At 41.7% G+C, this 12,421-nt stretch overlaps 1 protein-coding gene across 26 annotated transcripts in view; it reads right to left on the bottom strand.

Annotated features, from left to right (window-relative positions):
* The window catches only part of scrib (scribble planar cell polarity protein), a 68,906-nt gene that overhangs the window by 11,541 nt on the left and 44,944 nt on the right, over positions 1–12,421 (bottom strand). For 10 of the 26 annotated variants that reach the window (XM_034862522.1, XM_034862514.1, XM_034862526.1 and 7 more), the window contains 13 exons: positions 11,976–12,224; positions 11,363–11,473; positions 11,083–11,259; positions 10,863–10,979; positions 10,164–10,352; positions 9,763–9,882; positions 9,068–9,124; positions 8,428–8,484; positions 6,288–6,368; positions 3,064–3,483; positions 1,566–1,637; positions 1,367–1,420; positions 433–486 (listed from right to left, as the gene is read on the bottom strand). In XM_034862522.1, the coding sequence (XP_034718413.1) occupies positions 433–486; positions 1,367–1,420; positions 1,566–1,637; positions 3,064–3,483; positions 6,288–6,368; positions 8,428–8,484; positions 9,068–9,124; positions 9,763–9,882; positions 10,164–10,352; positions 10,863–10,979; positions 11,083–11,259; positions 11,363–11,473; positions 11,976–12,224 (1,758 nt within the window). The remainder of the gene's footprint in view (positions 1–432; positions 487–1,366; positions 1,421–1,565; positions 1,638–3,063; positions 3,484–6,287; positions 6,369–8,427; positions 8,485–9,067; positions 9,125–9,762; positions 9,883–10,163; positions 10,353–10,862; positions 10,980–11,082; positions 11,260–11,362; positions 11,474–11,975; positions 12,225–12,421) is intronic. The other 16 variants (XM_034862515.1, XM_034862524.1, XM_034862531.1 and 13 more) reach the window with 9 other exon arrangements.

Below are 12,421 nucleotides of genomic sequence, written 5' to 3'. Positions count from 1 at the left end.
GGTAAGACGGAGGGGAAGGGGTAAGACGGAGGGGAAGGGGTAAGACGGAGGGAAAGGGGTAAGACTGAGGGGAAGGGGTAAGACGGAGGGAAAGGGGTAAGACGGAGGGAAAGGGGTAAGACGGAGGGGAAGGGGTAAGACGGAGAAATGGTATTCAACCTAAAAAGCTTCTAAAAAAACCTCGCTAATTATACATTTCATTTTCTCTTTAGAGTTAGGAGCTCTTTGAGATTCTAATATTCACACACTTTCAATCCTAGAAATCTTAAAAATAATTTAAAAACATATGGAAACGAATAAAAAATACAGTATGATGTAAAGAGGTATTGGCTTGACACATTGGTAAAGCAGTGGTATGAGCCCAACATTAATACTGTTAGTACTATAAAGGTTCTTTTTTACATCTGGTTTTCCAGCTCTACAGACACTCACTGATGATGAAGTGTTGTCATTGGCAGTAGGAGTGGAGGTGTAATGAACATTTGCCTGCAAAGAAAATGAAAATAAAATAATGACAATGAAATAAAAATCCATGGACTGGAACCATCTACTCGAGTTTCAACAACAGTGCAAACAGTCGCTGGATGATGCCCGGCTAAATAAAGACACTATCAGACAACGCAACACCACCAAGGTTCACCAAATGATATACATGGTAACGTTGCTCAAGGAAAAATGCACAATTTATTTTGTTATTGTCCTGTGAGAGAATATGAAGCTGAAGGACAAAAATCTATTTCTGTGCACATCGAATTGTCTGGATGAGGCAAAGCAGCAGTACCCGGCTGGCCATGGGGAAGCACATGCTTTTCAGACTGGTAGGACTGTAGCACACACGGCAGCTAAACTAGTTGTTTTATTAACCCTTGTGTTGTCTTCCTGTGGACCATGCAAGTTTTTGTTTCCTGGGTTAAAATAAAAAAACAAATTGTACATTTTTGGTCATGGTTTCCAAATTTTTTTTTATATATATTTTTTTTAAATCACTTTTGACGTTTTTGTCACTTTTTCCGATATCTTAGTCGACTTTTTCTGTGCTTTTTTTATGCCCCCCGCCCCCAATTTCTTTTATTTAAAAAAATTTTAAATGCTAAAAAATTGAGTAAACACCCGAATTCAATGAAAGTAGTGAACTGATAATTTATGTTACTTGTGAAATATGGAACCATCCAAGTTTTCTTTTTTTTACAAATTTGGTTAAAACAACAACAAAAAATCTGAGAGAGAAACTTTTTGAAAATATGTCAAATTTGACTCGAGGACAACAGGAGGGTTAACAGAAGGAGGGCTCAGAAAAGCTGACGCAAAAAAAGAAAAGAAAATTCCAGGCCAGAACAGAGCAGAGAGGGCCACAAGACCCACTTACAAAGCGGGTCTCCCTGCCTGCATACAGGGAGCTGTTGGATGAGTGGTGGCTGGGCTATGGGTTGGAGGAAAGGTTTAAAAGGATCAGCTGTAAAATACCTCCTCTATGGGCGGTAGCAATGCCTCGTGGAAAAGGAGAAAATAAAGTAAAACGATGGTAGGAGGGTGGTACGTGAACACTGGGTGTTAAGGCTGCTCACCGGTTGGATCGTGGGAGAGTAGGGTGCTTCCCTGATTGGGCTCTCCGTCCTGGTGAAATCAGAAGGAGCCGCCTGGAAACACAAAGATCAAACACCCAAAACACACTTAACAACTGCTCTTAATTTCCCTGTGCACACAACAAAGTAGTAGAGAATTACCAAAACAAGATTAACTGGTTAGTCCTTTATAAAAGTGATCTTGTAGGAAATTCAACCAACAACAATCTCTTACTGATAAACATGCACTTTTCTGTTTGTTTTTGCCATAAACTCTGGCATAGACTGAAAAAATAGCTTGAGACTATAAACTCATACAGAGTGTTATCCTGTAAATAATTATTTTAAAAAGGACGATAAAGCAGGGGATGCTTTAAGGTGTGGCTATACGCCGACCTATCAATCATGACAGAGGCTTGGTAATGCCAACCATGCCACTGTATACATTAGAATAGCTGTCTGCTTGTTTTGGGGTGCAGTCCGTGTTTATTTCTTAAACATGGAGATGAATGGCGCCATTCAAGAGGTGTGCGTTTACCCGCACAAAACTCTGCCGGATGACTTGCTTCAGAAGGGTTGGAAATGGGCAACTTTTCCTGAAACCATACACAACACTGGCTTGACTCATGGATGTATTAAAAGAGGCTTCTAAACCGTAGCATTCTCGTACGTCCATGGAAGGCAGTCCTCAAACAGATGAGTGACATCACTGCTGTTACCTCCATTATTTTTACAGTCTATGGTTTTTGCAGGTCATGTTCATTCATGACTTATGACCTCTCGCAGTTGTTGGGACAGACATTCCAGTCGGTCCTGACTACGTTCTGACTATGTGCTTAAATACCTCACGAGGTGCCACAAGCCCTGCGTTCACAGCAAAAAACATGCACCCGTTCAGCTAGCTGTTGAACTGATATTAATACACAACCTGGACACACTTCTTTAAAATAAAAATATTCTCCTTATGAGCCTTTGCACAGACTATTTTTTTTTTATTTGTAATGACTGATATTTTTGGCCACAATTACACATCTTATTACATTACACAACATTTAATCTATTGTTATTATCAAACATTAATTGTAGCGGTTTAAACTATATCAATTATAGTTATGGCATTCTTTCCAACTTACAGTCCAAATCAAAAGAAATTCAGTTTACAAATCATATCAAAATGTAAAGCAGCTAATTTTCACATTTTACAAATCAGGCCAGGGACAAAAAATAATTAACATTGTTGCAGATACATTTTTTGTTGATCGTTGCAGTTCTACATCTGTTCTTAAGATTTATGCACACATGTTATTGTTTGGTGCTTTGGATACACAAAGTAAAAGGCATTTCTTTGGATCCTTTAGCTCCACTGTTTAAAGTTATAACTTCCACGGAGCCTTGACGCAACTGTATGATCCATTCCAAGGGACACAAGTGAGCCAAACAACAAACTGTGCACAGTAACACACCATGCTGCCTCCAAACCACACTCAGGCAAGCAGCTTGCCTTGCTGAACAACCAGGGCTGAAGCTGGCCTTGCTTCCCGTAGCCCACAGGAGGCCCCGACAGGATCTGCTCCCCAAGTGGGCGACCTTTTCCTTTGCGATTGGCCACCAAGAAAGGATTTTCTTTGAAGCAGATAGGCTGAGAGTCCACCAGGCTTTCTTCTTCTTCGGGTGCAAATGTGGATGAATTAATGGTTGTTGACGAGCCAGCACTGTCAGTAGCGGAGATCCCATTAGGGGAGAACTGGGCTCCATTAAGATAATCATGCTCTGTGTTCAGACTTGAGCAGGACTCAGGTTCCATGTGGCTAAGGGGTTTTGTGGTGTGGCCTAAACCAAAGCCCAGTGGCTCTGAAGGGGCTCCGTACTGGGCCTGCAGGGGGGCCTCCATAAGAGCAGTCAGACTTACAGGAGTAGAGAACTGGACAGGAGCAAAGAAAGAGGGAGGACAGATACAGTAAAGTGACACTGAGAAGGAATAAGGAGAGGAAAAGCTTCAACCACTCACTAAACACACTAAGGAAATTATTATTGCTCTGGGATCTGAGAACATCTTTCATCACAATAAAAAAAAAACGTCTTTATTTGAAGGTAAAACCTGTTTCTGGTGCACCTATTTTAATCCCTCACCCTTAGCAATAAACAAGCCAGTCCTTAATGTTGTGACTGTGGTTTTGAGGTCTTTTTTTTTCATTTTAAATGTTTTTTTGTTTTTGTTTTAAAAGGAGGAGTTCAGGCATGGGCACCATTTTAAAAGTATTGTTTAAGCACTCGTAAAAATTTAAAAAACATAATAATACCCAGCCCTTCTGCTGCTGTATGCCACGAGACACATTACTGCAGTCCAGGCTCTTGGCCTCAGCCTTAAATAACCATATTATCAGACTAGCGAGACATTTAGGCTCCAACACACCTTCAATTCCTACTGTACTGAACATAAAAGGACAGGTGATGTCACTGTAGGAGCAATGTTTAACTTAACCAATGTAAAGAAACCTGATACTGTAAGTGCAACCATAAAAGTGTCATGTCCTCCTGAAAAGCCTCTGAGTTAACCCAGATAACTAACCCACTGTGGAATCTATAAGAGGGAACCTTTACATATCTGGTGTTAATCAAAATAGCCGAACTAAGAATACAACAAGCATTGTGAAGCAGCAATGCGCCTCCCTACATGCTGACTATAAGAGTCTGTGCTGGGATGAGGGTCAGTGGGATGGAATGTGAACAAGTGCCCCTTTGGCTCTGACATAAACTGGGAGGGACAGCTGTGGTTTTGGCGTGAGAGAGGAGGGCCGGGCCTCTGGTCTGCCAGCATGCCGACACACTGAGCTAGCCATGCTGGGAATCAGTAACTGAATCATTTCAAATTCATTGTTTGCTTTCATGATTAATCTTTGTAATTGTTCAGTTCCTATTTTCTAATATTTCTGGATGTTAAATGCTGAATTGAATGCTTGTCTCTGTCTCTGTAAACACCAAGGACGGGAAAGCTCTACTTTTGTAGTCTAGGGGGGGAAAAAAAGTCTAGCACTCTATCGTTCTTGTCAGGGATTAGACAATATGTTGTATTTTATAAATATAATACAATGTTGTCAATAAACCAAACCAAAAGTCCCTTCCAAAACAATTGTATATTCCCATTATTTTACTCTGAACCATCTCATTTCCAGCGATGTTACAAAAGCTAGAAGGCAGCTCTGCAGCACATCATGCATATCACCTCACTGCTTATAAAAATCAAAGTAGACTTGTCACTAACATTTAAAAGAGAACATTTGGCTTAATGAACGATTTCAACATGAACCATTTCTGTTTTTTAAGCTAAATCTTTGGTAACAACATGCTGGCAGTTATAAAGGGCACTGTGATACAGTCTGAGCAGGACCACGTGTGCTGCTCCGAGCATTAACAGCTGCAGATGAAATAGAGGTGAAGTTCTATGGCAATCTAAAAAAGGCAGAGATCTACAAGTAGGGCACACAAACAAAGTCATAATTCCTGTCTATTTAAAGTTTTGTGATCCAAATGTTAATAAAGAAACAAAAATGACACCTTTAGTACTTGGTATAGTTCAAGGATGAGTATTTTAGAGTGAGTTACAGAACAAGCAATGTAATCCTTTTAGTGATAAGGTTTCAAAGAAAGAAAGTCTAACCATGTCTTAGGAAGAGTAAAAATCAAAAAATATTCCACTTGACACCTAACGCAGACACACGCTAAATCAGATTAAGTGGAGAGAGAATGAACAAGACAGAAAGAAAGAAGACCATAAATATTAATTCTCGCCAGCAGAATATCTCTATACTCACGGTAAGATGGGAACAGGACAGCGCAGTATGTCCCTAAACTTACTCCTCTGAGGACTTTGGGAACTCCAACTGAAACACTTGGTCTGATCCTCTTAGACGATACCCTCCCTTCCTCCCTGTCTAGCACCCCGTCCACCCAAGGGACTCTATCCAATTCAGAGCAGGTTTAAAATATCGCAGAGGATAGGCTGGTTGATAGCCGGCAGCTGTCCCCTTCCCCCCAATCTCGCCACCTTTTACACACACACACACACACACACACACACACACACACACACACACACACACACACACACACACACACACACACACACACACACACACACACTTTATCAACCAAACCAGTGCCTTCCTTTCGGCCATGCGTCCTTTACAAGTCCACCTCCTTCTGTACCTTATTAGATACTTTCTTTCTTCCAAAGAAAGAATTAATTCTTTTTTTATTTTCTGGTCTTGAGTCTTGGTCTTCACTTTCTTTTACCAAACTTCTTGATCAGTCCTTGATCTTTGTTATTTCTTCAATCCAGGTTGATGGCATCTGCGATCGTTAATTTATGTAAGACACAATTCCATTACTTTGAGATGATACATTGTATGGGTTTGGCCTGGAGCCACCGTCATTAATATTGACTTGGAGTATTGCACATTGAGGGAGGTCAACATTCCTGCTCCTGGAGGGGCAACTGGTCCGCAGTTTCCCAGGACGTAAAAACAAGGGATTCCATGAGGAGGTCTATTCTGACCCTTGAAGGCCATTTCCAACATAGCCCGCACAAAAACCCCACCAATTTACAGCTTCAGAGGATTGAACTCTTTTTCAAACATGGTGAGAAATGACTCTGAACAGTTAGTGTAAAAACCTGTGTATCTTCTAACGCTGCCAGAAGACATCAGAACATAAAGAGAGACTTACCCTGTTGAGCTTCTGAAGACTGGTGGTGGGCAGAGCAGCCAGGGTCTTGTAGTCAAGTTTTAGAGGTCCAGTGCCCATGTTCTGCAGAGATATGACAGAAATCCGACATTAGAAGGGCACTAGGCTGAGTTTTCAAAAGTTAAATATTTTTCCTGGAGACTATGTATAGAATTGTAGAGAACCATTCCTGTTTAGGCTGGGAGGATATGCTTTTGTCCCAAATGGATTATTTCTCAATACATGGGTGCCGACTTGATTTGTACTGCGATTTGCATTTATTGCAAATTGATAGTTTTGAGTATTGCGATTTTCTTTTCTTTCTTTACATAAAACAAAAGTTGAATACACTTCTAGAGACGATATATCATGAGACATTTCTAAAAACTTATTGTTTTCTAAGAACAATGCACATCCCATGTCAGTCAGTCTGACATTTATTTAAAAATGTACATAACATGTTTTTTTGCATTTTCTGCTGTTTTGCTGGAAACTAATATGATGTTGCCGCCGTCATCACACACACACACACACACACACACACACACACACACACACACACACACACACACACACACACACACACACACACACACACACACACACACACACACACACACACACACACACACACACACACACACACACACACACACACACACACACACACACACACAAAGTATTTGGTACACTGCTGATTTTGCAGGTTTTCCTACTTATAAAGCATGTAGAGGTCTGTAATTGTTATTATAGGTACACTTCAACTGTGAGAGACGGAATCTAAAACAAAACCCCAGAAAATCACATTGAATGATTTTTAAATAATTAAATTTGCATTTTATTGAATGACATAAGTATTGATACACCAGAAAAGCAGAACTTAATATTTGGTACAGAAACCTTTGTTCGCAACTACAAAGATTATATGTTTCCTGTAGTTCTTGACCAGGTTTGCACACAATGCAGCAGGATTTTGGCCCACTCCTCCATACAGACCTTTAGGCTTTGGGGCTGTTGCTGGGCAATATGGACTTTCAGCTCCCTCCAAAGATTTTCTATTGGGTTCAGGTCTAGAGACTGGCCAGGCCATTTCAGGACCTTGAGATGCTTCTTATGGAGCCAGTCCTTTGTTGCCCTGGCTGTGTGTTTCGGTTTGTTGCCATGCTGAAGACGCAGCCACAACCCATCTTCAATGCTCTTACTTAGGGAAGGAGGTTGTTGGCCAACATCTCGTAATACATGGCCCCATCCATCCTCCCCTCAATACGGTGCAGTTGTCCTGTCCCGTTTGCAGAAAAGCATCCCAGAAGAATGATGTTTCCACCTCCATACTTCAAGGTTGGGATGGTGTCCTTGGTGTTGTACTCATACTTCTTCTTCCTCCAAACACAGCAAGTGGAGTTTAGACCAAAAAGCTCTACTTTTGTGGTCATTAGCAGATGCTACTCGTGTAGTTCTGGGCTGATCCCTCATCTTCCTCATGATCATTTATGCCCAACGAGGTGAGATCTTGCATGAAGCCCCAGACCGAGGGATCTGGACCATCATCTTGAACTTCTTGCATTTTCTAATAATTGCGCCAACAGTTGTTGCCTTCTCACCAACCTGCTTGCCTATTGTGTTTTAGCCCATCCCAGCCTTGTGTCCAAACACAGCTCTCTGGTCTTGGCCATTGTGCAGAGGTTGGAGTTTGTTTGATTGAGTGTGTGGACAGGTGTCTTTCATACAGTTAATGAATGGAGAACAGGAGGGCTAAAAGAAAAACTAACAAGTCTGTGAGAGCTGCAATTTTTACTGGTTGGTAGGTGATAAAATACTTATGTCATGCAATAAAATGCAAATGAATTACTTTATAAAAAAATCATACAATTTCTGGATTTTTGTTTTAGATTGTGCCTCTCATAGTTGAAGTGGACCTATGATAAAAAGTACAGACCTCTTCATGCTTTGTAAGTAGGAAAACCTGAAAAATTGACTTATTTCTATCAGAAAAACAAAAAAAAGAGGATGAATTTGCCCTGAAAGGGATGAACAACAAGGTAAACTCCAGTGGAGGTAGAGCTGTGGAATTTTTGGTCAGTTGCTCTTTTGCACAGACTTCCAGGAAGGTTGTCTGCAGACCTGCCGATGAGGAGTGTCTCACCTCAGTCTCCTCTTCTAGCAGGCGAGTTGCCTCCTCACGCTCCAAGCGCATACGCTCCTTCACCAAGAAAGGTAGGGGAGGAAGAGGAGAGTACAGGAGGGAAGAGCCCCAACCACACACAGCCACACAGTGATGCGATGAGAAGATGGAGAATTTAGAGAGGAAGGAAGTGTTACAGAGGGTGAAGTGGAGAAAAACAACAGTGGACAAGTGGTATGGAGATGGGATGATTGGATGTTTTTTTTATTACACCAAACACACCAAAAGTGAAGGAGAGAGGAGAGAAAAACAGAAGGGAAATAAAGGATAGAATCCGCACACATTAAAAAGTATTCTATTCATTAGCTATGGGAACAGAAAAAAAGCATGCAAGGTGGCACATTGCAGGAATAGTTCTATCAAACACAATACCCACACAGGGTGCAGAGGAGAAGCTTCATTCACTCGATATCAGACAAACCTGAGATTCTGCCTCTAATAGCTCCACCTAACAGTATCGTGCACACATGTTATGCATTTTGTGCGAAGAAAACATTTGTATTCTCCGTCCTCGCTGTATTGCTACATATCCGCTGATTTGTTAAATACAGTTTCATCTCTAGCCTTCACAAAACAGTTGTGGATTTGCAGTTTCACTTACCACTTTTTCCATCTCTTCTCGCTCCCACTGTGATGTCTCTCTCACCATCTCAGACTCCTGGAGAAGAGCAAGATTTAAGAGCCTTACAGTCCCAATAAACGGTTATTTTTCAGCCTGTAAATCTTAGCGGACGAGTCATTTAAACCAATACAATTTTCATTTAAATCACTTTTCTACTCTTATAAAGGTTGTATGACAAGAAACTAAATTGATTAAAGAGTGCAGAGGAACCAAAACCAGCATTCATTAAAGCAACAAGCCACTACATTCCTTTTGCACAGGCATTCTCCCAAAAGCTCATCCGGACAAAATAAACAACTGTGTTGGCACTTCCTGGGTGCTGCGGTAAAATGATTGGTATGTGCAGCATGCATGGCTTGGAGTGAGTCAAACTCCACTGTGGTTGAAAACTCCACCGGCTAAAACCAAACTGCTGTGGAAGCACAGTGTTGGTGACAGAATCGCTGAACAAAACAGCTGATTCACGTGTTGACTTGACCACCATCGTTGCAGAATCGCCAAACTGATTCCTGGTATGTTGATGAAAAGGGTGTGCTGTGTTTCCTTGTGTAAAAACCAACACGGTTCCCTTACTTAGCACTTTTGGGCTTTGTCAGGCCTAATCAGTGAATGACTGCTTTGTTACAGTAACGAGAGTAAATGTAATTCGTAACTTTAACCCGTTTCTATTGTACCTTCTGCATGATTTCCATCTCCTCTGGGCTCAGGTCTCGGTCTATAGAAGAGATGCTTTCCATACTGTTCTTACGGACGATGCCTGTTGCAAATGGGTTGGCAATGATGCCAGGAGACGCCTAGAAATTGACCCAACCAACATTGAAGAAGTGCTTTTGAAAACATATTTACAACACTTAAGAACATTTTATAACATCAGCAATGCAATTCCTTGACCAAATTAGTTATTGTATTAGATATTCTGACTGTGTGTGTGTGTGTGTGTGTGTGTGTGCTTTATTTGAGGTGATTTAAGCTCAGAAACATGTTTTATCAACAGGCTAGAGATTATTGTTTCATTTTATTTTCTCATTAACTTAAACAACATTTTGTCCAACTGCTCAGGGATCTGGTGTCTCACCTCCACAGCAGCCACTTTTTGTGGGTCGAAACCATCACACATCAGCATGACCAGAGAGTCTCCTACAGCTCGAAGCACCCGCACTGCCTCTGTGTGCGTCATCCCCAACAGGCTGTGGTTGTTCACCTCGAGGATACGCATGCCCACCTGCAGACGCCTGTCTCTTGCCGCTGCACCGCTCGAACTCACCTATTCCAATATTAAGTAGGAGTAAATTGATGACTACAACTGCCTGAGATTATTTAACACTATGTTATTCAGGCCCATTATTTGAAATATCCTGTTAATGTCATCTTATACATCACTCTTAAATCTCTATATTTTATTCTTTTGTGGACAACATTCAAGACTTATAGTTCTCAGTTAGATAGGATGTGGCTATAAATAAAGTAGAACGTTTTTTTTATTTTTTCAAAGATGATTTTTGGGCCATTTTAGGCCTGTAACACAGCTGAAGAAATGAAAGAGGAGAGCGAGCGTGAATCACATGCTGCAAAGGGCCACAGGTCGAAGTTGAACCCGGTGTGGCGAGGAGTAAACCTCTATCTACGGGTGCCCATTCTACCAACTGAGCTATCCGGGCGCCCAAGTTATTCAACCAGTTTTATGGTCCATATAAAGCTAAATCGGGCTCCAAAAAGCCTTGATGAAATTATTGAATTTCAAAATTGTGGTATATACTATATATAATTTTAGAACCTTAGAGATGAAGATGCCTTCATCTGTGGGGTCAAAGGGGTTTCCTGCATGACCCTTTGCCCCTCCACGAATACTGATGCCAAGCTTCTCCCCTGGCTGCTTCTGGATCACAATTTCCTGCAATAATGTGAAAACAGTTCATGAGGCAAGGAAAGGTGAGCATTTGCCTCTGTTATGCTTACACTGGTATAAGTATATTCAGGTGAGTTGATGGACTCACCTGCATCCCAGGCGGTGAAGGGTCCCTTCGTACCAACATACGGATCTCCTGCTTATTAGCCAGCAGCGCTCGCACAGCTTCCTGGTGTGTGGCGTGACGAAGGTCGATGGCATTCACTTCTAATATTCGGTCCCCAACACGCAGTCCACCTTCACATGCAAGACCGTGAGGAATCACCTGATGATGAGAAAAGTCAGACACAAAACATATTTTAGGAAACGCAGAAATAAAAACTCAAAATCTTTAAACAAGGACTTTCACAACTCTTTCAAAGTCCCACCTTTGAGATGAACACCCCAGGTTCATTTATGCCGAACGGGTGACTGGCGTGATCACTGCCTCCAACAATGCTCAAGCCTAGAGGGCCACCTGACTTCACCAAGATCACTTCCTGTTAGGATTAGAGGTAGAAGTTTGTTATTATATATTTCAAAAAGTGTGTGTGTGTGTGTGTGTGTGTGTGTGTGTGTGTGTATATCTATAAGTATTTATTTATTTCCAGGCTAAATTTAACAAGAGTGAACCAAATACCATCAAGTTACAGTCATGGCTACATCTATAAAATGTCTAATAAACACAATCCAACCTACCGCATGCACAAATACAGTATCTCTTAACAGGTATGAGCCACTATTAAGTAAAGAGAAATATCTTTGCATTTTTGACAACTGGAAATGCTACACTCTAAAGTACACCATGATTTAAATCAGACCAAGCCTTCATACCATGCACCATCTTCTCTGGAACTGGACAGCATTAAGGATAAGGCAGGGGCCAAATAAACAAACATTAATGCTGAATGCCTTCATTAAGCTCCTACAGGAGGGTCTAACAATGCTTAAAAAAAGCTACTCCACACATTTAGGTACTGAGTTGCCACTAAGCGGTCTCACCTCGATGGGATACTCGTCCTCCATCCGGCTCAGGTTGTTCCCATGAAGGGTAAGGGCGTCCTCCTCCTGGTCTGGTGAATCGGAGGGTTCTGGGGGTGGAGGGGAGTGGGCGCGTGCCCGGGACTGACCTGGAGAGCCCCCTGGTGCATTCAGGTCTCGCTCCACCAGGAGGGAGATGGTGGGGGAGGTGCCGGTAAGGAGCGCTACTGCCTGGTCATGCCTGGCCTCTGTCATGTCTACACCATTGATCTGGATCAACAGTAAAACCAACCATGGAAGGTGTCAGCCCACCAGGACGCTCCCAACAACAATGGGCCACATTTGCCATTGGCACGATGAAAAATAAAAAACAAATTCATGCTGAAAACTGCATGCTGCTATTGGTCTTCTCTCTCCAGATCCACACTTCATCTCTTAAAACTATTTATTTAATAATTGAATTCACT

Source organism: Etheostoma cragini, chromosome 22 (genome assembly GCF_013103735.1).
Source record: "Etheostoma cragini isolate CJK2018 chromosome 22, CSU_Ecrag_1.0, whole genome shotgun sequence".
Taxonomy (NCBI): Eukaryota; Metazoa; Chordata; class Actinopteri; order Perciformes; family Percidae; genus Etheostoma; species Etheostoma cragini.
This window is presented reverse-complemented; position numbering and strand designations above follow the sequence as displayed.